The following is a 27,696-nucleotide window of genomic DNA, read 5'->3' on the forward strand; positions in this document are numbered from 1 at the left end:
CTTCCCCAGTTGCCCATTATCAGGCTCCTCCCAGCTTTCCCACACTTACCAGCAACTCTGAGTGACAGAAACAGGGAACCATCAGCCTCCCAGCATGTCAAGGTTATTCCTGGCCCTTGGTGGCAAGAGTGGTCTGACATAGCTGTGGGCATTAAGACAGGCTGTCACAGGACCTCAATCAGCATCTCCGTCAGATAGCTGGTAGAGGTGCCCAGTCTTGGTGGAAAGGGGACAGGGGTAGCCACACCGCACATTTTGCTTGCAACAGTTTCCCCTGTGGAAGGATAAGGAATGCTGTCTCAAAATGGTAGCCATTTTCTTTTTGACTGCTTCAAATAGAGCAAGGGTGGGGAACCTTTGTTCTGCCAAGGGCCATATGGATATTTATAACATCATTCGAGGACCATAAAAAATTATCAACTTAAAAAACAGTGCTCCCCCAAGGGAGAATGATTCAGGCCAGCAAAATTAATGCAAATAATTTTTTTTTTCTATTTGAAGTCATGTGGGGAGAGCCTAATCTGGCACACATACACCCGGCTCATCGCCCTAGGCAAATGCATAGGTCCAGGGCTTTTTTGTAGAAAAAGCCCAGCAGGAACGCAGTGGCATATTAGACCACATCCCCTAATATTAGCATATTAGGTCACACCATCTGAGATAATCAAGTGCAAACTGAAATTGTGACAGTAACTTTTTCAGGCCCTACAGAAATTCTGGCCAGCCAGTCAGGCCCCAGGGAGGCTGCTGCACAGTACATCTGGGCCCTGTGATCTCTGCCTGGCCCTGGGGAGGCTGCTGCATAGTGCGGCTGGGCCCCACAATCTTCGCTGGTCAGCCAGGCCCGCGGGAGGCTGCCACATGGCAATTCATGTATCTGTCCAGCAACTCCTGAGGGCCACACCAAGTGACCTTGAGGGCTGCATATGGCCCTCGGGACAGAGGTTCCCCACCCCTGAAATAGAGAGTTGGGGTAGAGACCACACTGGTCAAGCTTTGCATCATGCTGCCTCTATTGCCAGATCATATAAGACCCACAACTTGCACACCAAGTGGTTCTGAAATTGTGTGTCTGCCTTGTGTACAGTGGTACCTTTGCAACCCAGTACTTTGTGCATAAGTATTCATAAAGTGAGGCACCACTCTAATGCCAGCATCAGAAGCAGACTAGAACAGAGCATTGTTGAGCAAAAGTATATAGCCAGGATAGGATTTCCCATGGCTTTCCCCCCCTTAGTCTCATTCTCACATTTCTTCTCCAAACCAACCAAACAGCAAGGGGAAGAGCCAGAAGCAAGAGAAGGGGGAAGTTCCTATATGTCTCCTTTTTCATTGTAATTTCCATGCTCAATAGCCATTTTGGTGCCAGCTGTCCTAAACGTGTACTTTGGGAGGCAACATCTCATTAGTTTTCCTTGCTATAGGATCTTCTCCATCCTCAGAACTCTGTGCTTCTTCCCAGAGGGAGACCTGCCCCACAGAAAATAAATGGGTTCAAAAAGTGATTTTCAAACTTTTTGAAGCAGGACTCCTAAATTCTCTCTATCTTTTGGGAACCTACCACTGCTGTGTTACAGGCTGCAGGCGCAGCTGGTGACAGGTGGAGGTACTTCTGGAAGCAGAGAGAGAGTTGAACCCTGGGCATGAGTGGAGATACTGCATGAAGAAGGAGAGGAGGAGGAGGAAATGTGTTGCTTTCAGTTCCCCTTCTCTTTCCTACTTGCAGGAGGATGGGGGTAGGAGTCTCTCTCAGCTAGCCTGACCCGTGCAATCCACCATGAGAGAGCTGCAAACCAGCAGTGGGTCACAAACAGACCCATGGTTTCACAACCACTGGGTGTGAAAGTTGGGGTCTTAAATGATGTGGAGATAGAGTCATCATGATATAAAGTTTGACCAATGTGGTTTGTTCCCCAGCCCTATACCTGACAGACATAACACAAGTGGCTTCTGAATGTAATGCAATGTCCAGTACCATTAAGGGAAACAGGAAAAGTGCATGTTACTCCCATTCTGCAGGCTCTCCATTGATGTTAAGTTATCAGGTGGTGGAAAGTGCCGCCAAGTCACAGCAGACTTATGGTGACTTGTAGGGTTTTCAAGGCAAGACACATTCAGGATGGCTTGCCATTGCCTGCTTCCATGTCAGGACCCTGGTATTCTTCCGAGATCTGGGCTATCCAGGTGAGGACTATGTGTTTGTTGCTGGCTCATTATGTGTAATCTCCCTTGAGTCTCTATGGGAAAGATATATAAATAACATAAATAAATAAATAAATAAATAAATAAATAAATAAATAAATAAATAAACGAACTAACTTTCCTTTACTCCTGGGGTCAGGGGAATAAGGTGGAGGGTGTTCAGAAAACAGGACAGAAACAGCTGTTGGGCCCTCTCATTTATAAGACCACACTTGATTAACTGAGGAGGGCAGAGAGCAGTTAGCAGCCATGTTTTCCCCAGAAACCAGAGTCTGAGATCCCACAGTCTCCTAGCAAAGGATTTCTTTCAGCCTACTCCTCTGGAGGCAAAATCTACCCCATTCATACACCGCCATCTATATCCCAAGCTGTTTTCATCCCGGGCCTGCGGTACTTTTTGGCTACCTTGTCCCCTCTGAAATCCAGCTGACTTGCTGTTGAAATGGTTTCCCTAGAACCAGTCCTGACAGAGGAGGAATCCAGAAACCAGTAGAGCTTCTTTGGGGTTATGCCAAGCGGTGTAAGCCTTCATGTGTCTCGGGTAAGGGCTCTGTACCGAAGAATTTTGCAGTTGCACCGTGCGTTGCCACTGGAGCTGAAGACTTTGGGAGATCAGTATGTGAAGGATGAATTCAGGAGACATAAATCTGTTGGCTCTGCAGAGGCCCAGCACTTCTTGCAGGAATGGGAGGTAAGTCACCCTTCACTGTTTTTTGCCATGCTGCCTTGCTCTAGGTCAGGGGTGGCCAAACATATTGTGTGGCTCTCAAAACCCCCACCACCCTGTTGGCTAACTTGGAAAAGGCCTCTCTTTAAATCACTTTGCCAAGCCAAGCCAGCTGGGAGCTTGGAAAATGCATTTAAAGTTGTTTTCTTTCCACCTCTCCTCTCTCCCTCATCTGTTTTCCTTCCTTCCTCCCTCCCTCTCCTTCCTTCCTTCCATCCTCCCTCCCCTTCCTTCCTTCATTTAAAGTTAAAGTTGTTTTCTTTCCACCTCTCCTCTCTCCCTCATCTGTTTTCCTTCCTCCCTTCCTCCCTCCCTTCCTTCCTCCCTCCCTCTCCTTCCTTCCTTCCTTCCTTCCTCCCTCCCTCCCTCCCTCCCTCTCCTTCCTTCCTTCCTTCCATCCTTCCTTCCTCCCTCCCTCCCTCCCCTCCCCTCTCCTTCCTTCCTTCCTTCCTTCCTTCCTTCCTTCCTTCCTTCCTTCCTTCCTTCCTTCCTTCCTCCCTCCCTCCCTCCCTCCCTTTCTCCCTCCCTCCCTCTCCTTCCTTCCTTCATTTAAAGTTAAAGTTGTTTTCTTTCCACCTCTCCTCTCTCCCTCATCTGTTTTCCTTCCTTCCTTCCTTCCTTCCTTCCTTCCTTCCTTCCTTCCTTCCTTCCTTCCTTCCTTCCTTCCTTCCTTCCTTCCTTCCTTCCTTCCTTCCTTCCTTCCTTCCTCCCTCCCTCCCTCTCCTTCCTTCCTTCCTTCCTTCCTCCCTCCCTCCCTCCCTCCCTTCCTTCCTCCCTCCCTCTCCTTCCTCCCTCCCTCCCTCCCTCCCTCCCTTCCTTCCTTCCTCCCTCCCTCCCTCCCTCCCTCCCTCCCTCCCTCCCTCCCTCCCTCCCTCCCTCTCCTTCCTTCCTTCCTTCCTTCCTTCCTTCCTTCCTTCCTTCCTTCCTTCCTTCCTTCCTTCCTTCCTTCCTTCCCTCCCTCCCTCCCTCCCTCCTTCCCTCCTTCCTTCCCTCCTTCCTTGTGGCTCTCAAACGTCTAACGTGTATTCTGTGTGGCTCTTTCATTAAGCATGTTTGGCCACCCATACTCTAGGTTGATCTGTGTCTATCTTTGTCTGTTCCTTCTTGCCTTGGAGATGATGATTTCTAGCAGAGCACTTCATAATCATTTTAAGGCACTTTATAATCAAAAGAACAATGACATTTGATCCCTGATCTGCATAAATTTAAGATCCAGAGCCTGCAGATCTGGGACCTGAGGACTGTCATGCAGTTATTGAACCTGCACATAAACACCAACTTCTGGCTAAAGTGAGGAACTGCCAAGAGATTGATTAGCAAGACCAATCAGCAAGCTGCTTAATAACAATAGAGCAAAACATGTAAGATGAAACTCTGTGATGCTGTACAGGTTTCCAGGTCAGTTTTATTAGTGAACTGCTTGTCTAACACATCTAAGAAGGTACAAACTTCCCCTTCTGTAGAAATACTTTTGGTCTGTCTGAAGAGTGGCATCATAAACAAAACATCTGTAAGTTGCAAACCTCCTTTTGATTCATTGACATTCATTACTGAAATGTTATGGTCAATGCTCTGAGCCTAAGACCCAGGGGAAAACATGAAATGGCTGAGCACTGTGAATTTTTGTGCATAAGTTGCTTTGTGTGCTGGTCAAGAACATGTGAAAGCACCATGGCACAGGCTGAGGGCTATGTGTTTGTCTACAAAACTATAGTCTTCCCCAGAGAAATAACTTCAACTCCTACGAGGCAGTGCAAGAATACAACCATGTATAGTGGTCAGTATCAGTCTGCTATCTGGAAAATCCAAGTTCAAAATCCCCAATCAATCAAAGGAAATTAAAGGAAAATGTGAAAGAAAAACCAAAGGAAATGTGCTGGGTGAACTTGGTCAGGACACACCCTCAGCCTTATCCATCTCACTGGCTTGTTGTTATTCCTCATCTAGAGAAAGACTGGATCATGAGGGCATGAATAAAGTGATAAAGGGGAGGCAAACCCAGTTGCACCTGGGAGAGGCCTGCCATAACAGGCTCAACAAAACAGTCACACACACGCTCTGTGTAGCAAGGCAAAAAGCTCATGCCTTAGGTAAAACTTCATTGGTCTTAAAGGTGCTTTGTATCTCTCCCTTGTGATTGAGGGAACTGGGCAAAGTAAAGAAATGAGGAGGAGGAGGAGCCACAGCCAATGGAAGAAAGAGAGTCTTGGTTCAGTAGCTCTGCTGTGTGATTGAGAGAGCCTGGCAAAGCAAGCTCTCTTGCCCTGTAGCTCCTGTGTGATTACAAGAGCCTGGCAAAACAAGCTGAGATGCAGAATGAAGCAAGAGAGGGAGAAGGAAGCAGAAGACAGTTCGTGGGGCATGATAGGAGCCCTGTGGGGGCTGGATGCATCCCACAGGCCACATGTTTGAGGCCTCTGGTTTAAATTACTCCCAGCCATTTAAACCAAACAGCTGAGTGGCGGGGAGCTCCTAGCAGCTCAGGTGTTCATCATGAAGAGCAGAAAACAGGGCTTTTATGCTCTTCAGGAACTGCCAAAACCACTGTGAATTATGCCAATATTTGCTGAAGTCTGTTTAGGTTCTTCAGTTCATGATCATGAACTTCATTTCATGAATATGAACGGGATAAAATGTGTGATGAACTTTATTTGTCAGCCAATTCATGCCCATCCCTGTTGTACACAGTAGATAATGGGAATAGCTGTGATATATTATCTATGCATTACACTTTTATCCTGCCATTCAAGGAATTAATGGTGCCACACAGTGTGATGTCCTACATTTCATTTTCACAACCATGTTATGAAGTCGATTAGGCTGGCCCAAGGTCTTCTAGGGAGCTCTAGAACAGAGTGGAGATTTGAACCTGGATCTCCTCAGTTCTGATCCAGCCACTAAACCACAGTGACTCTGGAAAAGTATACACTCATTTCCATTTATTAGTTCCAGCACTTAAGGAAGTGGGAAACTATTGGTCCAGACCTGATCTGACATCGAGAACATGCAAATAAGTTTAATGGCCAGTAGTACTCAAATCCAAAATATTTGGTATATGGTGAACTTTTAGCTTGTCACCAATGACATCTTACTATAGTTAGTCAGTTATATCTTCAGGGTCCAACTATAAAGGGAGCTTTTGGAGGAGGAAACGTATTATCTTTGCAGTTAGTCTAACCACTGCTGAAGTAAGCAGTTCTCTGTTTATTTCTTTGTACATGGTGATGTAGTGCAAAGTCTGATTAACTTCCTTTGTTTAACTTTTTATAACTGAATTAAATGCCTTTTCCCCCTATGCTACTAGTTGGGTGGTCATGATAAAATGGGAGGAGGCACTTAAAAGAGAGTGTGCACTGCTGTTTTAAAGTTCAAACCAAAAGTTCAACTGCTGTTTTAAGGGTATTCTGAAACAATGTCTGTTGGAAGATTTCCCATGATAAGGGAGTAGATGTGTTTTTGCCTATGTGCTGCTTATTTACTGAACACCAGAAACTGAGTGTTCAAAGAAACAAAATCAATGTAAGATACTTTAAAAATTGCAGGAAAAGATCTGAGAAAGTGGGGAGGAGTTCTTATGCCCTGGTGACTAAGGCAGTAAATCTCTGAATATCAGTGCTAGGAGGTAACATCAGGGGAAGGCCTTGGGCCTCTGTGCCCTGCTGATTGGCCCACTAGGGCAACTGGGTGGCTACAGTGTGAAACAGAATGTTGAAATAAGCATAGGTCCCTAACATGGAAAAACTATAAGAAATTGCATTAGAGGCCATATCATGTACTCTAGTCATCTAGATATGAATGCTGAGTTATCTGGCTTTAATTACTGAGAATGCAGACTCAAGAATGGAGACACTTCATCTGTTGCGAGATCACATGATGGTTCTTTAGCTACAAAGGATGTTCACTGTTCGTTTATCAGCAGACTGAATGTACTCGACAAAGGCAAGGAATGATACCTGTGGACCTTATCAGCCATTGTGCTTTAGAGTACTGCAGGTGCACAAAATAAGGAAGCACACCATTGGAAAGAAGTGGGAGCAGTGTGTCTTATGGCCCAGATGTGGCCTCTGGTTCTGTCTGCAAAGGGACAGTGGATGTTTTGGCAGTCCAAGAGTTAGGTTATGCTCTTGGAGCAGCAGAAATTCTTGAAAGAGATGCCCAGGACATGGCAGCTCTTCAGATGCTGGTATTATAAAGGAAGAGTGTGACGGAAAGCAATGGGTTAAGCATAAGCTGAAGACGCACAGGGCTGCATCAGGTGACCTGAGGGTGGGGGCAAAGTGCTCTGAGCTCTCAGGGAGGAAAAAAAAAAGTTAGTTTAGTGAGAGAAACTGCTGAGGCAGGAGTTCAGTCAGTTGGAGTCTGACAGAGTGGAGGCCTGTCAGAGAAGTCTGTCAGTGTTGGGGCCTGACAGAGACTGAGAGGGTCAGTTAGTGCCGGCCAGAAGGGCTAAGAGGGCAGTTGATCCTGTGAAGAAGCTGGAGACGGGGAAGTCTTCCAAGACTGCCAGCTGGACAAAACCAGCCAAGAGGGCTGTGTGTGTGTGAGTCAGTTAAGACCAGAATGGTCACAGACACCGGGAAACTACTCTAAAGATCTAGTGAGGAGGCTGAGGGAGTGGATGTGGGTCTGAGACACCAAGAAGGGCTGAGAGGAGAGACTCCAGTCGAGGGGTGAGACTAGACACATCAATCCCAAGAGGCCAGACCTTGGCTAGAGGTGGAGAGTGAGTTAAAGGGAACGGTGAACTGTGTAACTGTGAGAGATCCAAGAAAGTAAAAGTGACTGTAAGCTTGAAACAACTGAACAAAGAATAAGCCTGTGTAAATATCTCCCATATTCCCAGTTAAGACTTTTTGTTACAATAAATCTGTGGTTTAAGTTAAAGTTCTCGTGAGCCTATATATTTTGTGGGAAGAATAAACAAAGCTGCTGGGGTCCCATCAACAGAACAAGTAAAAATACCCCGAAGAGACGAAAATATAGAGATCCAGTGAGGCCGTGAGGTGGGCGCTGCTATAAAGAGACAGGGGGTGGTGAAAGTGGGTGGTGAAATTGGCCACAACCAATTTATGGCAACCCCTCAAAGAGTTTTCAAACCAATTGACTAACAAAGGTGGTTTGCTATTCCCTGGCTCTGCATGGCAACCCTGGTTTTTCTTAGTGGTCCCCCATTCAAATACTAACCAGGGTCAACCCTGCTCATCTTCTGAGACCTGATGAGATTGGGCTAGCCTGGACCATCCAGGTCAGTGCTGAACATGTCTCCCTAGTGGCAAAAGACTGTCTTGGTTTGGGCACAACCATGTGAAAAGGATGGCATTGAATTCAAGATGGCAATTTTTATAAATCTATGTATTTTAAAAATACATATAAATAACCATTCAGCAAGTTGTTCCTGAGGTTGTTTTTGATAATGTAAAAATAGAATAAAAATATCGCTAAAATAGAAGCCACTTTACTATACAGTGTGATCTAAGAAGTAGTGGTGCCCCAAATGAAGAAGTCCTGCATCTAGTTAGCCTTCTAGCATATCTTGACACAGGTCCTCTCCTACAGATCTCTTGCTGTCCCCCTATACACTAAAGATTGAATTGGTCTGTAAATTAAGTGCTGATGACCACGGTATTTTGTTGAGCCAGAAAAATCTACCACTGGAATGAAAACCACAGTGACAGCTTGGACTTGCATGTACTGTCAAGATTAAACTGTTATCAGAGGTAATTTTAACCAATTCACTCTTAAAATTCTTTACTATCATTCACAGAGCATTCCTACAGTGTCACTCTAGGGCACCATCTGAACTCTCCCAGCAAAGAAATGACATATACAATTTTATTACTTTAAGCAAATGAGATTATAGCAACAATACTGGAGTCCATGATGGCTCTGCTAACAGCCACCAATCACGGAGCAGCTGATGGTGCTCTCATACATAGAATTGATCTACATGCAACAGTATTGCCATATGCCTGTGACATCATCATGCCCTGCCACATATGGCACAAAGCAAATATGGAAGGCTCTTTGGTTTTCCCAGGAGGAGTTCTTTGATTACCATGCTCAGAGGCTCTCTGCAGATGGGGACTTGAATCCCCTTCTGTAAACAGCTGTCCTTCAGTCAGGCATAAAAACAGGGATGGAAGGATGGACCATCCAGGGATTTAACCCAGCCTTTGCCACAATTCCCAGACATGGGTTCAGGTTTCTTTGAGTTCTGGAATATTGACTTGAGGAGGCAGTTTTTATCTAGGCTACTGGGGCTTAACTAAGCCAAAGTGTGAGAATTTGCAGAAGTGGGAGGATTACATTTTTACAACCAAGAAATGTTCACCATGTCATCAGCTAATCTACTACTTTGTCAACTTGTGCTGTCTCAGGATGATGCAAAGATGCCTTTCTTGGATGCATGTGATGCTGCAATTTGTTTTTTCTCTATCTAGTTATATAATATTGCAGTTTCTGAGGACTGCCACATGATGGCATCAAAGGCCTATGCCAAGTCTTGCAGCAGCTGCTCAGAAGGGGCCAGGATGGGTCACAGCAAAAGATGTACTGGCATGTGATGAGGATATCAGGAAGAGCAGCAGGGTGCCCTAGTTCTGCTACAACAGCCACATGCCCTCAAGATTTTACTAGTGCATCTTACACAAACTTCCAGGGAAAGGGGCAGAAAAAGATACTGGGCAAAATATTATTTTTGCTCTTTTTAACTGTTTTAAGTTGCTTTTTCAGTTACAGACACATATTTGATTTCTATAAATATAGAACATATACACTTGGATTTGGAATCCTAGGTCACAGCAGGGGAGATTGTGGGTTTTCTGCAAGTAGATACATAAGATCTGGTGCACAAGCCCATGCACAGGTTTTCACATTAGCTTGCATTTGTGGCTGAATCATAGCTTAGTGTTTTGTGCATCTGAGAATCAGTGCCTGGAATCTCTAGTTAAAGGATCTCAAAGAGGGAGGCCTGGGGAGAAGCTATGCCAGAGACCTTGGAGAGGCACAACAACTCATGGTAGGAGATGGACTAGGTATAGGGTTGCCAGGTCCAATTCAAGTAATATCTGAAACTTTGGGGGTGGAGCTGGGAGCAAGGTTGTGACAAGCATAATTGAACTCCAAAAGGAATTCTGGTCATCACATTTAAAGGTACTGCACACCTTTTAAATGCCTTCCCTCCACTGGAAATAAGGAAGGAGAGGGGCACCTACTTTTGGGGCTCATAGAATTGGACCCCTGGTCCAATATTTTTGAAACTTGGAGGGTAGTTTTGAGGAGAGGTACCAGATGCTATGCTGAAACTTTGGTGCCTCTACCTCAAAAAACAGCTCCCACAGAGCCCCAGATACCCGCAGATCAATTCTCCATTATACCCTATGGGAATTGGTCTCCCTAGGGAATAATGGAGGGCGCAGCAGACATCCCCATATGTTCCCCAGAGAGCACTGAGATCTAGCTCCCAAAACCTCTTAAAAATCCCTGGGCCAAGAGAGGCTAGACTGAAGACAACCAGGGAGCAAGCCTTTTCAGCAATGGCCCCTCGATGGTAGAATCAACTTCCAGAGATGGTGCGAGCCCTGCGGGACCTGAACCAGTTCCACAGGGCTTGCAAAACCTCTCTGTTTCAGCTTGCCTTTGGGACAGAACCTGGTTAAACGGATCTGTAGCCATCCAGCCATCTTGTGCATGATTGTGATCTATAGCACTTTATAGCACCGTTTTATCCATCTAATTAACTATGTAATTGAATTGTAACTGAATTGTATTTTAAAATTGTTTGTTTTATATTGTATTTTACTTATATCACGGTGTTCCGTGTCTGTGAGCCGCCCTGAGCCCGCCATTGGCGGGGGAGGGCGGGGTATAAAAATAAACTTATCTTATCTTATCTCCATCCCCCCCCCCGCACTTTCTGATGACCCTGAAGTGGGGGGAGGGACTCCAAACCAGGGAATCCCCTGTCCCCAACTGATAATTAGCAACCCTAGATAGGTGACACAAAAGTCAGTATAACAGCAATTGATTATATCCTGGCAAGAGATATAAAGGCTGAGGAAAAGGGGAGGGGGGGCTCTGCAAACATTTGGAATATAAATGTTTTCTTCTACTCTGCCCTGATTTTTGAAAGGAAAAATTGGAAAAAAGTGTGTGTGTGGGGGGGGGGGGAGGAAATAGAGGGGCGTTCCTCTTCTTAATTTTTGTTTCCCCCAGATCTTTTACATCTCTTAATTGTTGCACATGGCATCAGCATTTTAGTTTCTTTCCCCTCTTTGTATGAAGTTTTCAAAGGTTTTGGCACATACAATACTTTTGATTGAAGTTTCTACAAGTTGATTTTAACCTCTGAATCACATTGTTTGAGTTTAGTAGGACACGGAACCATACGGGGCATCTTACATCGAGTCACTCTATTGGTCTCTCTAGTCCAGCAGTGTCTCTGGTGACTGACTGTGACTTTCCAAGGCCTCAAATGAAAACAATTTTTTTAAAAAAAGACTGATTGTGCTATGAGGGATTCTTCTCAGTTGGAAATGCCAAGGATTAAACCTGAGGTCTTCTGCATGCAAAGGATGCGTTCTACCAATTAGCTACAGCCTCTCCCCTTGTCATTGTTACTGCAGGTCTCAATACAATAATTGCTGTAACAGCAATTGGACAGGAAATTTGAATCTAGGGTTTTGATATACTGTCTTAAATAGTTTATTTAGTGACTAGATATTAATAACAGCTGTACTTTTTGCTAGCATATGTTTCAGAATTAAAGCCTGGAAAAAAATTATTAAAAGCTTAACAATATGAATTGCTGTAGGGCACTGTGCAAAAAAGTTCTATTGTAATTTCATTGTTACAATGGTACTAAATTGCAGCTCTCCATATTGTATCTCTGACACTTTGTGAGAACAGTCTCTAGCTAGTGATGATCCATTTCTGGCTTTTTCTTTGGAGAGTATTTACTGCCTTCGTATACCTTTCATTGTTGTTCTTTAATGTTTGGTTATTAAAGTAATGATCCAAAGTAGTCTCTCTGGAATGACTTGCTTTGATTTTAAATTGATTTTTGAGACAGGCTTCCTTATTGCATTTCATGGAGAAAACTCTTATTTTATTTAAATTGATTTTAAATCCGTCCCATGTTGTGCTTAATTCAAGGTAATGAAGGAACATGCAATGTACATAGTTAATCATTTGTTCAGGTAGTGCTTTTGATTTACTAAAGTAATAGGACTGATGGTTGCTGGCCAAGGTTTGTTATTGATATAACAGTGTCTGCAGTCAGTGGAATATTGAAATTATGGCCATTTGTGCAATGGCCAAAAAGGCTCTTATGAGTAACCTAAAACTTGTAGGTGGGCCTATCACATTGGGGCACTTGTTGAACAATATTAGGGTGGATCCATCCATCCTTCAAGTAGCCTTCTTCCAGTCTAAGGAGGCTCTTCCTCCACTTACAGCCGCTTAGATTGGAGGAAGGTTTCAAACTTGAGCCAAAAGGAAAGGCTGGGATATAAATATTGTAATAAATAAATACACTTGGATCAGTGGGGTGATAGGCTAGGGGCAGGACCCACCCGATTGAATTGTTCAACATTGTAATCTTTTTACTCTCCATCCCCACATTTAAATGCTAAGGGGAGGGCATCACAGGCAAGGCTTTTCTGTGGTAGTGCCTGGGTTCTTTAACTCTTTTTCCAGTAGAGTTGCCAACCTTCAGGTGGGGCCTGAAGTTCTCTTGGAATTCTAACTCATCTCCAAAGAGATCAGTTGTCCTGGAGAACATGGCAGCTTCAGAGGGTGGACTCTGGTATCACCTTCCCACTGAGCTCCCTTCCATTCTCGAACTCCTCTCTTGCCAGGCATTTTCCAACCCAAATCAAGCAGCCCTGCTCTTTAAAGAAATTTGCCTAGTGTCAAATTTAGAAACGTTTAGGCTCCAGAGAAAGGTGTTTTTATTAATGCTGACCTTTTTGACCTTCATTCCCTGTGAAGGTTTATTTAGATACTATATCAGATGCTTTGACCTGGATGGGCCAGGCTAGTTAGATGTTGGAAGCTAAAGTAAGACTGGACCTGGTTAGTACTTGGCTGGGAGACCACTAAGGAAGTCCAGGGTTGCTATGCAGAGGCAGGCAATGGCAAACCACCTTACTTTGAAAACCCTATGGAGTCACTGTAAGTCAGTTGTGGCTTGATGGCATTTTCCAACCTCATTGTATTGGATTATTGCATTGTTCTGTTTATAGGTTTTCTGGCTTTGCTTGGGCTTCTTTAACAGCCCACTCTCTTATGTCATTATGGCAGACAAAAGGACAGATCTTGCTTCTTATATATGGCTGTGGAAGTTGTTCAGTTCAAAGGCTGACCTTTCACGCTACCTCAAGGTAAGGCTAGCTTTATCAGTATCCTATTTACCAGATTGTACTAACTCTTAAGGGCATACCTTTGCAACTTTTACCTGATGAGGTAGTTCTGAAAGAAGTTTAGATGTCTTTAGCATTGTACCTAGGAAGGAAATGCATATTCTCTCCAAGAGTATTGAACTAATGTAAGTCACTGCCATGGGATATAGTTTAGTTGGCTTTAATAGGAGATGATCCAAACTAAGGAAGGACTGATCCATCAATGGCAGTAAGCCGTGATAACTAAATGGAACTTCTGCATTCAAAGGCAATAACTTTTTGAATACCAGGTGGTGGTGGTGGTGATGGTGGTGGAGGAGGAGGAGGAGGAGGAAAATGCTGTCAAGCCACAGCTGATTTATAGCGACTTTGTAGGGTTTTCAAGGCAAGAGATGTTCAGAGGTGGTTTTTTCCATTGCCTGCCTCCATGTCATGATCCTGGTATTCCTTGGATGTCTCCCATCCTAATAATAGCCAGGACTGACCCTGCTTAGCTTCTGAAATCTTACAAGATCAAGCTAACCTAGGAAATACTAGGAGAGGGAGCAACAGAAGAGGACGACTTTCATCTCCATGCTTGTAGGCCGTCCCGGGGGCATTTGTTTATCCACTGTGTAAATCAGAATGCTGAGCTACATGGACCCTTGTTCTGATCTAGCATGCTTGCTCTTATGTTCTGATGTACCTAGGTGAATCCCACCTCTAGCACCCTGCCCCTTTTGTGTGCCCATTTGTCAGAAACTCTAATTCTACATTGTCAGAAATTGTAATTCTACATCTAGTGGTAGAACAGTATTGCAGAACAATACTGATTCACTGTATTGTGCTATATCACATTGCAAAAGGGCAAGACACTGTGCTACACAGCAGGTATTCCATGCTGTATGACTGATCCCTGTAATACATATGGACAGGTACCATCTTCAGTCCACGCTGATCCTGGTGCTTATTTTGAATGGATCACTCACAGGGCATTATAATCTACACAATTGATTTCTTGCTATTAGCATGAGCCTTTGTTGAGGGTTCTGGCATCAGCCAGCTAGGTTTGTCCTAATAGCAAAGTGGGCTCTACTTAGTTTGAAAATCTGTTAAGCACCTATACTGTAACATCTATTCTGTAATATGCAAACGTTATCATCTTGCAAATATTAACATGTACTTTTTCTTTTACAATTTTTGGATGCAAATGTTTTGTTCTTTTACTAAAATACAAGCTAAATCAGAAAAGATATTTTTGACTCAGTTTCCTTTCCCCCACCCCCACAAAAAAATCCTATTTCACCAAGGTAATGGAACTCAATTTAATATTTTCTATAGTGAGCCTGATGGAACACTATTTTTATATTGTTGAATGAGATAAAATAAAAATACTTGCTTGTCTGGTCAAAGAAAAGGAGAAATTAGGAATGGACCAGACATTGGACCAAATTTAGAAGAAATGAATTATGTGACTGGGTTTCTGTCTTGAGTGTTTTTTCAGTGGTAAACAGAACTTGTGGGGGCTCCAGTGCAGATTGGGGTTGTGGCCAGTTGGAGGGTGGATAAGTCTTCCTGCGATGAATAGCTCCCTGGGACATAGCCCCAGTGGGGAAGCATATAGGTTGCTTGTGTGTCATTTGTTTGGCTGTACATTGTGGCCAGTAGGAAGTCTGGTAGGTCATTTCAGGTTGGGAAAGCAGCATAAAGGAAAGGGTGGAATCCCCCCCTCCTCCCTGCCATAGCTTCGATCCCCTCCCCTCCAGGCACAACTGCTATTTATTAATTAAACATTACTTAGGAGATTCATTCATGGCCTTAAGCTATACCATTTAAAAAGATTAATTCCATTTTTCTTGAAATCTCAAAATCAGGGACATGTATACAGACTATACAAATGTTGATGTCTTATATTAGTAACTTGGCATGGCTATTAAATGAAGCATATTGCTGGAATCGTCCACGATTAACACATTTATGAAAATACTATGCTTCTAGTGTCTACGTTATATTTTTATTAATATGCAAATGGTCATGGAAAAAAGAAACTCCTGATACAAAGGAAATCCCTGTTACTAAGGTTGAATTAGTCAGTTTCACTGCTGGACTTCTGTGGCAATATAAGATGCTGGTTGTCAGTTTGGGATTCCATTTGGTCTGACGCTCCAATCTCTTCTTTTCCCCTCCTCATGCTGTCAAGGTCTCAGGAGCTGTCACTTTTATGTAGCCATCTTCAGATCAGGGAGCACTCTCAGAGGACCCTGAGTGCAGTTCTAAAAGCTTTAATAGATACCTCTTCTGAACTTCCTTCTCTGGTGTCAGTCTGTTGCCTACCTATTAGAGCAGTAACCCTCTGAGCCATTACCTTAGCAAAAGGAGGTCTCAGAGCAGGGCAGTCTAGCTATTACAGACTGAATTACTTGAATACTCCACAGAGACAAAAATATATTAAAGAACTATAACTCAGTTAATTCCTTAAGAGAATGTAGGGCTTCTGTAGGGCATCAGGAATCTTCCTGATTGCTGCCAGGAAATCTAACAGTGGGTATTTTATGCATGAACTTTGAGTTCCACTGCATTTGTATTATCTCTCTTTCCCCACATACAATATGCTACTGCTGTGTGGTTTTCAGAGGGAGGGAAGCATATATGGAATAAGAATATGTTTTGTATGACCATAAAAACATAAAAAACCCTTTACTGAATCATATTTTATAAGTTACAGTGGACATACATGCAACAATTCATTTCTGTGTTCTTTGAGCAATTCTCATGTTTTATTCAGTTTATATACTGGTGAATATGATTTAAACTCCACATTCATCCAGGTACTGATACCTGGTTTCATGATTAATGATTATGCATGTACATGCAGTGCATTCACTGGAACATATGAACAGAACATGTATTCAAAATTAAACAAAATCAACACATCAAAACTCCTTGCTAAGATGGCTCAAACTATGAATAAAGAAATATGCAGTTTAGCAACTTGTCTGTAATTTATGTAGATGTATATATACTTATCGGCTTGATACAATTTATTCTGTTTTGGGAAGGGACAAAGAGCCCTGTACATACAGCACCTTTGCCCACATGGAATCTTGTGTTCCTATTCATTTTTGGTACTTCTTTAGATGCTTCTACACATTTTCAACACTACCTTTAAGCAATAATCATAAGGATTAGAAACCTGCTTTTTATTGTCATGGAATCCCAGAGAGCCGAGACTAATCTCTGGTAAGAGTCTTTCAAGGGTCTGGGAAGAATGCTTCAAAGATGTAGTGTGCTACAGAATCTAGCTGCTACTCCAAAAATGGCAGCATGACCTCCAGTGAGGACTGGCGAAGTATAATGAGCCAAGGTGGTCTTTCAGATGGAATTCAGGACTAGACCATTTAGGACTTCAGAGACCAAAACAAGAACTATGAATGTCTTCAACAGAGCCATGCGTACAGTTGGTTACAATAATTAAACTTGGAAACAGAGTATGTGGAAGGGTTACATAAAACTGTCCTTCTGTAGCCCAGTGATACTTTGCTCTTCTAAATGGTTGAGGTGCTATTGGGACATCCACATCCTTAACAGAGTTACATCCTTCTAAGTCCACTGAAGTCTACTTAGGGCTACATTCTCAGTCATATAGGAACTCTGTATTCTTTTACTGTGTACACAGAGATCAGCTTGGTATTCCTGAGTGTATTTCCAGGGGATCTATGTAAAGAACTTCTTTCTGTAATGAATTGTACATATCTAATGTTGAAAGGCCTGCGATGCAGCTCCTTGTATTTAATCCACTTCTATTTTATCCACTTGCTTGATTCCATGCTCCTTGAGACTGTCAGTCTAGCATGGCTGGATATATTTTTCCTCAATACGGAGCGACAGCATTTTTTAAAAAATCAGTTCTTTATTAGACTAGAGAAAGAAATAGTGGGTTGGCATTGTAATTGTTCCCTTGGCAGTGACATAAAGAATAATAGAAAATATTTAATTGGTTGGAAAATTAAACACATTTTCTCTCTTACGGCTTTGAAATAATTTGATATTGCATTAGCTTTTTTCCTTCATTTCAGCTTAGTTTGTAGGTTGGAGTGTGTTTTATTTTAAAACCAAAACAGTAGTAACGTGTGTTTCACTACTGTTTTTTTTTGGGGGGGGGGGTTGTTTCCTCTTGTTTACTGTACGTTTACAGATTCTAATGTAAGTTGCCACAAGAATCAAGGTGGCTAGAATTGCACAGTAGAAATGCCTAAAATAAATAATTTATTATAGGGGGGGCATGTGGTAATGTTTTAAGGATGGTTTGCTGACTAACAAAAGGTGTATATTCATCACCTTTTCTCCAGGAAAAGCAGATGAAGTTTGTATCATGTCCAGGGTGGAGGCACTAATTAGACTTCAACTGCAAGGTTAGAGTGTGCAAAAATAAATTTTCTGTTAAAAGGAAGCTTGCTTCTCTATTCAGCTTGGTGTAGTGGTTAAGAGTGGCAGACTCTGATCTGGAGAACTGAGTTTGATTCCTCCACATGAAGCAGCTGGGTGACCTTGGGTCAGTCACAGTTCTCTCAGAATTCTTGCAGCTCCACCTACCTCACAGGGTGTCTGTTGCGAGGAGGGGAAGGGAAGGAGACTGTAAGCAAGACTCCTTTGGATAGTGAAGAGCAGGGTATAAATATTGCTACTGCTACTACTACTGCTGCTACCTGCTTCTTGAAACACATGCCCTCTTAGCAAGCAGGCCTTCACCTGGCTAGGAAGGGCTCTTATTCAAGAGGTGGACCTACCAGCCTTCTCTTCCAGGGGACCCATGTATGAGTAAACACCCCAATCTGTCACTTCAGGAAACTGGCATGCCTTCACACAAACAATTTTGCTCTTCTTGAGTGCCAGCTGCACAGCCGCAAATGAAAAAGGAGCAGAAGATTCTGGAGACTAGCTTCTCCCTTTTATTTGCAGAAAAGAACAGGGCAGGGCAAATGCAAACCAACTGGTTTAATAAAATCAGTGATTAAAGAAATGTCATAATCAGATTTATATATTAATATATTAAGTGCATTTTTTGCAACTTGGTTTAACAGGATATCTGAATTTAATAATAAATACATTAAAGCCTATACACAATATCTTGATACTGAGTCTTGACCACCTATCAATGTTGTTTTTTTTGAGAAACTATGGAGGATAGATATTTAGAATCAAAGTTAAGTTTTCTGAGTGACACATTAATACATATGTTTTGTTCATCAATCCATCTGTTAATGGAGGGTTTTTGTTTTTCAGAGGTACAGGGAATTAGGAAATGTCACGATATGGGTTGGATCCAGACAGTATTTGTGCTGTGGGAAAGGAATGATCATGAGGGTATCTCTATTGATCTTCAAAAAAATTATGTTGAGTATCTTGAAACTTGTGGAATAGGGGCTGGACTAAGGAGCAGAAACACACAAAAGAGCGGGGGGATGTGGGGTGGGATTTTTGCTTAGGTCCAAAAGAGGGAAGATGTGGGGTGGGATTTTAGCTTAGGTGAATTGTCACAAGAGGGTGTGTGTTGGAGACCATTTTCTCTACAGAGGGTAAAATGTTAGGAATCCATTAACTCAATTCATAACCACAAAAACTATACGTGAGCTTAATTAGTAGACTGGCAGAGAGCCAGTAATAGTGTGTAATAGATTTAATTGTATTGTGAAGGAAAAATTAGTTTGGTTTTCGGCTTTTTGCCTTTAAATGTATTCAGTCTGCTTCTTTCGGGAGGACTGGTCATGACCTAATTAGCTCATTCCATTTACTAATCAAAGCTGTTTGGAGAGGCAAGTCTATTGCTTTATTGGCATCAACTGTAAATGTGCAAAATCATTTGGGTGGGGCTTAGGGACTGAACCAGGGATTGTGGTGTGTTCAGTGAGTACCCAACACTGAATGCACCATAATCACTGGTTCAGTCCCTATCACAACTCCAGTTAAATTGCTGCAAATTATAGGTGTGGGGATTCCCTTGCTGTGCCTTCTTGAAGGACCCCTGCCACAGGAGACAAGGCAAAAGTAGACTGACCGGTGATGGTTTCATGTGCTCCATTTCATATGTTCAACATTGTAGTTATTTTTATTTATTTAAAATATTTATAAACTTGCCTTTTCCCTGACAATACAGGATACAAGGCAGATAAGAATATAAAATACATTAAACTATCAAATACACTAAAAACATGTTGAAACAATAAAAGCATGCATTTAAAACTGTGTTAAACTAACTAGTTTGAAATAATCCTGTTTACTGCCAGTAAAACATGCCGTCTCTTGCCCAGAGCCAAAAACTGTCCGTAATCATTCCATTTTACAGCCTTTCCAGAAAGCCAGGTCCATAGATATCCCTGGGAGATAGTTCTCCAGGTATGGAGCATCGGCTACAAAAGCCCAAGTTTCAGGCCATTCAGAACATGCCCTAGACAAGGGAAGTACTGACAGTAGACCTTGCTGGAAGGAGCAGAGGTGGCATACCAGACACCTGTGTTTGTATTTCTGTTGCGTTAATGTTTCCATTCCTGCCAATCCACATAGTGGGCTTTCCTTGGATACTGGAACCAAATAGGTACTCTGAGAGCCACAGGAAATAAGAGAATATTGAAATGCCAAATGGATAACGCTTTTGGTTTTAGAAGAAGAATGCGTTGCTCATGTAAGACTCTCAAGGAAAATCAGGTATCATTTTTTTCTTGTTCTGTACTCTTCTGATTTAAAAGTAAAAACAAATTATTAAAGATAGAATCTAATATTTTCCATCGTTCCCTTTCTCTTTCTTTGCTTTCACATAAACCATAAACAAATAGGCAGTCATTTGTGCAAACAGAAGCAACCCACAAGGCTAACTAGGTTTGCAACACTTTGAGGCACTTTATTTTCCTGTTCTTAATTATAAGTGGAAACATGCTTATTTCCAGAGGGATAGCTATGTTAGACTGTTGCAGCAAAAGACAGTGCCACAATATTCCTTTTTGTTTCTACTTGAAAGTATGCTCCAGTGATTTCAAGGGAACCTGTTTAGAAGAAACAGTGGTTTGGAATGGATCCATCCCAATTGTGTGCATGTGTACTTGGGGAAAAAAGGGCCAAACTCAGGGCTTTTTTTGAGCAGGAACTCATAGGAAAGCAGTTTCGGCAGGCTTGGCATCAAAGGGTGTGGCCTAATATGCAAATGAATTCCTGATGGGCTTTTGTTACAAAAAGCCCTATGCAAAACAATGGTGATGTCAGTGCAGAGGAAGGGAGGATTAACTCTTTGACCCTGTGCCATTTTTGAATGGCTCTCATGTTCTTGTCATCACATCTAGATTGGCCCAGAGTTCTGCTGCATTTAAAGGGACTTACTCCATGAAGGCATGCATGATGGTCAAACGTCTAGGTGTACCTGTAGTAAAATCAGTGGGCTTGGTTCCAAGTTAAAGCTTTTAGAGACACAGATATTTTAAAGAAATAAGATAAAAGAAAATTAGAAGCTACAACAAAGAAAATTAGAAGCTACAACTTGGACAAATCTGAGACAGTACTGTAGAATATTCACCACCAAAATGGATGAGAGAATTTCAGGAACAATTCTTTTTCCAGATCTTCTGGGTCTTTCATTTCTCTGAGAGGTCACATCCCTGAGCTGGGTACAGGGATGTAAATTTTTCAAATAAATACATAAAAGAATGGCCAAATAGACATTTAATAATTTAACACCACATGCCATGTTCTTTTATGTGCTTTAAATGATTTTAATTTATCTTAATTTAACTGTCTCCTGGATATCATACTAGTTCAGCTGAGACATCATAATAAGTCATGGTTGATAAAACGCAATATGATGTCTGAGTTGAAAAACTATGCTTTGTGATAGACCAGCAAGCCAGAATCAGAAATCAATGTTAAGGTGGGCTTTTGAAACCATGGTTGGTGCTACCTATGGTTGATGTGAAGGCTGAGTTCATAGACCTCATTTATGGCCATCACTGCATCTCCGTGGACTGCTGTATCATGTAACCAGAAGAGAAGCTGTGAAACTGAGAGGGCAACATAATATAGCAAGATGAGCCACTTCTAATGATCATAGAATCATAGAGTTGGAAGGGACCTCCAGGGTCATCTAGTCCAACCCCCTGCACAATGAAGGAAACTCACAATTACCTCCCCTCAGATTCACAGGATCCTCATTGCTGTCAGATGACCATTCTAGCCTCTGTTTAAAAACTTTCAAGGAAGGAGAGCCTACAACCTCCTGAGGAAGCCTGTTCCACTGAGGAACCGCTCTAACGATCAGGAATGTTGAGCTGGAAACTCTTTTGATTTAATTTCAGCCTATTGGTTCTGGTCCTACCTTCTGGGGCCACAGAAAACAATTCCACACCATCCTCTATATGGCAGCCCTTCAAGTACTTGAAGATGGTGATCATATCACCACTCAGCCGCCTTCTCTCCAGACTAAACATGCCCAGCTCCTTCAACCTTTCTTCATAGGACTTGGTCTCCAGACCCCTCACCATCTTCGTCGCCCTCCTTTGAACCCATTCCAGCTTGTCTATCTCCTTCTTAAAATGTGGTGCTCAAAACTGAACATAATACTCCAGGTGAGGTCTTACCAGAGCAGAATAAAGTGATACCATCACTTCATGTGATCTGGGCCCTATGCTTCTGTTGATACAGCCAAAAATTGCATTTGACTTTTTAGCCACCACATCACGCTGTTGACTCATGTTCAGCATATGGTCCACTAAGACACCTAGGTCTTCGCACATACTACTGCTAAGACAACCCCATTCTATAACCATGCATTGGATTTTTCCTACCTAAATGCAGAACCTTACGTTTATTCCTGTTAAAATTCATTTTGTTGGTTTTAGCTCAGTTTTCCAGCCTGTCAAGATCATCCTGTATCCTGTTTCTGTCTTTTACTGTATTTGCAATCCCTCCCAATTTAGTATCATCTGCAAATTTAATAAGCATTCCCTCTATTCCTTCATCCAAATCATTTATAAAGATGTTGAACAAAACAGGTCCCAGGAGAGATCCTTGAGGCACTCCACTTGTCACTCCTCTCCAAGAGGATGAGGTACCATTCACAAGCACTCTTTGAGTATGATCTGTCAACCAGTTACAGATCCACCTAATGGTAACAGGATCCAAACCACATTTTACCAACTTGTCAACAAGGATACCTTATCAAAAACCTTCGGATGGTTCAGAAGATCAAAGCATTGAATGTATTCTAAACTGTGCTTGGAAGAAACCTTGGTTTGGTGTGATATCTGACCCAAGCCACCACCAGCCTCTTCAGGTATTCTACTCCAATATCATATTGCAAATTTATAACTAGGATTTTTTAAAAATGGTTTTAGGTTGTTGAAGGGCCTCAGGACTCCCCATAGGAATTCTTAAAAGCATTTTTCTTTGAACAGCACAGCCTGCTGTTTGAGACTCACTCCAGTTTCACGTTTGAGAAAGAAAAGCACAAGCTCCACTTTGTAATAAGATTCCTTGTATTCTGGGTTACATGTATCTTGATCTGTATCACAGCACAGGCTGATTCACGTCGTAAGAGATAGGTAAGAAGTTTACTCTTCCTATGTGAATCAAAACTCACAAGTAGTATTAGTCATACTTAACTGTACTTAATTCTGAGCTACAGAGAACACATTATTTTACTAGCAAAAAAGAGTTGCCATGGCAGCAGAGGCAGGAAAAAAAGACATTGAAATTTCAGTTTTATTTCAAAGATGCATTCGTTTTAAACCCTCCTTTATTGATGACTAGTCAAGCAACATGGTTTTTAAAGAAACTAGGGTTGGCACATTGTTCAGTCTCTGTGAAGGGCTTGAAGAGGATTTGAAAGAGTTTCCTTTAAAAATTGGCTTAACCCTACAAACTGTATTGAAGTATAGATGTGGATTTTTTGCACACCAATGAATACAAATTTACATAATATTTTATCTCATAGAGCTTTCCTGTGCCTCTTCATGAAAGTCATCGTTCTGGGAAGTAAATATTATGGGTTGGATCCTACGCATCAACAGAGTAGTGCTAGAGGAGAGCAGTTTCACCTTCCCTCATCCCACTCTGCCTTCTTTTCCACCTAGAATTGTGCTCCTGTGAGTGAGAGAACCACCCAAATGGAGGGGAGAACATTAGGCAAAAAATACACAAAAATTGCCCTCCCCTCTGTGAACAGAAATGTCTTTCTGTCAGTTGTACTGCTGCTATGCTGATGGAACCACAGTTTAGGGTCCAAGCCTATTTTCTCCACATGAAGTCAGCATCAGAAATATTTAAGATTTTAATGCTGCACTTCCTTTTACCTTTTCAAACACCTGTTGTTTATTCCCACATTAATTTTACCAAATCTATTTATGTAAAGTTACAGCATCAATTAAATGTAGATTGAGCGGCAGTCTGGTATAGTGGTTAGAGGGCCAGATCAAAAAGTTGCCAGGCTGCCGTTCTTCCAGCTGCTTCAAGTCAGGCAACTGGCACCTTACCAGTCTCGCCCTGACCTAGCTAATCTAATGTTAATCTATGCAATGGTCACCTCCAGGCTAGACTACCGTAACTTGCTCTACATAGGGCTGCCCTTGAGGCTGATCAGGAAACTCCAACTGGTTTAGAATATGGCCGTATAGGTCCTTATTGAGACCCCCACATGGCACATATTCAACCTGTGCTGTGTGAGCTGCACTGGTTTTCAGTGGATTACTGGATCAGGTTCAAGGTTCTGGTGTAACTTTCAAAGCCCTTAATGACCTGGGATCCATGTAACTTCAGAACCTCCTCTCCTGGTATACTTCCAGAAGAGCTTTTCACGCAGGTGATAAGAACTTCCTGGTGGTCCCCAGACCAAGAGATATCCTGCTGTCTTCAATTAGGGCCAGGGCTTTTTCTGCCCTGATCCCTACCTGGTGGAACTTTCTGTCGAATAAAATTTATGCCCTGCGGGACCTGTTGCCATTCTGCAGGGCATGTAAGGCAGAGATGTTCCACAAGGCGCTGAGGACAGTGATGGTCTTCCATCTCCTCTGGTAGTCCTCTTCCTTTCCCCTCCTCTACAAGCTATGAGGCAATGATATTTCCAGGAATTTATCACCATCAGACTAGCTTGCTGTAAATTGTATTTTATGTGTTATTTAATTTTGGAATTTTTTATTTTCTTTGTAGGATTTGTAAATTTATTACTGTTGTATGCTGCCCTGAGCTGTGTTTTCAGGGGAGGGCTACTTAAAAGCAAAATTTAACATATAAATAAATAAGACTAGGATGGGTAGCCTTGAGTCAGTCACACACTCTCAGCCCAATCTATTTTACAGGGAATCTGTGAGGATAAAATGACAGGGAGGAAAACTCATAGAGTTGGTTTCTGTGATTCCATGATTCAATATAGAACGTCATTTTGGGGACAGGGCTGAACCAGGATTAAAGGCCTAGTGCAGAATTGGCCTAAAGAAATACCAATGCTACCCCTTCACACACACACACACAATGGCCGTTTTCGCACTTAGCGTTTGCTCCCCTTTTTCCGTGGCGCAATTATGTCCGGATCATTTTTCTCGTTTTCCCACTAGTGACTCTTTGCGGAGTCGCCTTCCCTGAAGCCCCGGCTCAAATCGTTTTCCCACTGGCATCGGCTTGAGTTCGATGCCCTGTCAATCATTTTTTTTTTAAGCGCAAGTCTAGTTGCGTAATGACGTACTAACGTACTAACGTAACATCGAGCTGTTCCCTCCCCTTCTTTTCTTGGACAAACCGCATCACGTGTGCTGCTGCTGCTTATGGATTGGCTGCAGCTGTAGAATCCTCCACAGCCCTTTATGTATTAACGGAAGCATTCACAGTGGAGAATCCTAGCACTAGATTCCCCCCCCCCAAATTCTGAAGCACTAGATCCCCCCCCCAAATTTCCTCCGCTCTCTTTCCCCTCCCCGGCTGGCGCTTGCAACGGGGACCTGACTGATTCCTGCTGCCAGAGCTCCCCCCCCCCGCTCCATTCTCTCCTTCCCCTTCTATGGCGCGTGTGAAGAGCGAGGTCGCGTCTATTTTCTAACCGAGCGGAATGTAGCCAGGGAGAAGAATGCAGGACTCCAACTTCCCATTTTATACATGGCGATTTTGTGCAGGTCCAGAAATCCTGGTGGCACAGCTGAGGGAGGCATTCCCTTTTTAAAACACACATACATGAATGCTTTGGCCCGCACCGGCACTAGATTCCCCCCCCCAACAATGGTCGTTTTCGCATTATCGAGATAACGCAACAGCGAAATAACGCAACTAAAGTCAATAATAATAAAAAAAATTCTAACGAAACCAATTGAAGTGGCAATTGAGGCTATTCCAGGAGGGTTTTTTTTTCTATTTGTTAATTTCGAAATATCGCTATTACGCAAAACTGTGAAGTTTAAAAAAAAAAAAATGGCCGTGCCGGCACTTTGGGGAAGCGCCGCGAAAGGCTGATGATTGGCCAAGCGGGTGGATGGGTGGGAGGACGGAAAGGGAGAGGGTGACGCCCACAAAGCAGTCGATCCGGCGTGGATGGATTTCGCACAGCAAACTCCGCTGAGTGGATCCGGAGTGGATCCGGAGGTTTTCGGAAACTCCGGCAACATGCTGAAAAACATACTCCGGCGTAAAATCCCTGAAGCGCCAGAGCAAAGCGCAGCGCCGGAGCAACATGTGCGAAATCCAAGAGAAGATCCGGAGGTAAATGGGGCGCTACGCCGGAGCAAACGCTAGTGCGAAAACGGCCAATGAAAAAGACTTGAGATAATTTTCTGGTTCTACATACAATGACAATATTTGGTTGGCAGAGGTTTCTTTTTCCTGTTCTCTTATAAAAAGTAAAATATCAGTACTATGACTTGTTTAGATATCTTTTGATGTGGTATTTTCATATGTAGTTGATTTTCCCTTACAATAAATCTGTGTGACAGAAAAAGCATTGCTGAATCCCTAGTGGAAATAAAAAAAATTCTTGCCAAAGAGGTATACTGAATACAGAGCCAAAAAAAAAGGAAGAAGTGTGGATTATGTCTTGAAAGTGTTTTCTGGAATTAGTCATATTTATTTTCAACTGGGCCATGGGATGTTGATGATGTTGGCTGGAAATTAGATTTTCATTGCAAGTTCTAAAATATATAGGAAGTGTTATACTTCTGCTAGGTAGGGCAGTTGTTTTTATACCTGAGAGTACTCTCATGTAGTTGACCTTTCTGAACTGCTGTCACAATGCCAGTAAATACTCTCAGGTTGCCACTGGCTCATACAAAAACCACAGTGTTTGTAAGTTGCTAAACACAAGGACTGCCCCAGTCTCCAGCCCTAGGAACATGTGGAACTAGGATCTGTGCAGAGACTGGATGAGCACTTTGACTTATTTGTTTGGGGCTGATCTAGATGTTTCATAGGAGATGTGAAAACAGTCTCATGACTTTTTAAAAAGTGCAAAGCAGGCATGAGAGGTTGCCAGTGTGAATGAACAACTGAGACCAAGAGTTGCATAACGGTCCAGCAGTTTTCAGCTCAAAACTAAACCTTCCCAAAAAGTGTTAAGTGGAAAGCAGTTTAGGATCCCAATATGGAGCCAAACCCTGATCTCAGGAGAAAGGCCTTCCCTTTGTCTTCCATTCCCACAGCTTCCCACTGCTGACCTTAGATGTCATGGACAAAATAGGATTGGATGTAAATAGCATTTGGACACAGAAGCGATTGGGCTGCTACTCCCTTGCACTAAGCTCTATCTGTATTTGAGTGTCATTCTTAGCAATATATAACTAAATAAAGAGTGAGCTTAACAATACAAGGTAAGTTATTACAGTTCCATTCATCAGTTTGATGAGTGTCTCAGTAGGTCCATCTAGGCTTCTGCAGATTTTTGCCATGTCTGCTTTATGTTTCGCACTCTTCTGTAACCTTCCCTAAATGGAGCAGGAGACACAGAACAAGAGATGACAAGATTGCTATGATACTTGCCTGCAAACAGCAAACCCAGTTTCTTCTTTATGCCATCAAGCCTAAGTTTATAGGCAATGGATCTCAGAATTTCCCTTATTAAATATTGGTGTGCTTTATTGGGGCTTTTGCAACACAGGCATCAAATTTACATAATTATGTCTGGATGCTTTCAAAAGACAATGCTGAAAGTATGTTCAGGCTTACGTATTGTTAACCTTAAAAGTTCAGTGATGTCATGTAAAGAATTCCCACCTGTCCTGCATTCTGGAGACAGATTAGTCATCATCTCCAAGATCAATAAAGGCAGCTGGTTTAGCAGTAGCCAGTGCAACTTTACTAAACGAAACACCAAATTTTGAGTCAGACTTCTCAGAATTGATGTCTGTGATGGGGTCTGTGTGATGGTTTGTGTGATGT

At 42.6% G+C, this 27,696-nt stretch overlaps 2 protein-coding genes across 8 annotated transcripts in view; both read left to right on the top strand.

Annotated features, from left to right (window-relative positions):
- The window catches only part of TAC1 (tachykinin precursor 1), a 366,930-nt gene that overhangs the window by 67,629 nt on the left and 271,605 nt on the right, over positions 1–27,696 (top strand). The gene's annotated exons all lie outside the window — the stretch shown is intronic.
- Positions 1–27,696, top strand: part of SDHAF3 (succinate dehydrogenase complex assembly factor 3) — a 42,921-nt gene that overhangs the window by 5,481 nt on the left and 9,744 nt on the right. For 6 of the 7 annotated variants that reach the window (XM_060248550.1, XM_060248551.1, XM_060248547.1 and 3 more), the window contains exon 2: positions 2,658–2,893. In XM_060248550.1, coding sequence (XP_060104533.1) covers positions 2,711–2,893 — 183 coding nt within the window. In that variant the 5' untranslated portion in view covers positions 2,658–2,710. Of the gene's footprint in view, positions 1–2,019; positions 2,185–2,657; positions 2,894–27,696 lie in introns of those variants that run through there. The other variant, XM_060248549.1, reaches the window with a different exon arrangement.

Source organism: Heteronotia binoei, chromosome 10 (assembly GCF_032191835.1).
Source record: "Heteronotia binoei isolate CCM8104 ecotype False Entrance Well chromosome 10, APGP_CSIRO_Hbin_v1, whole genome shotgun sequence".
Classification (NCBI taxonomy): Eukaryota; Metazoa; Chordata; class Lepidosauria; order Squamata; family Gekkonidae; genus Heteronotia; species Heteronotia binoei.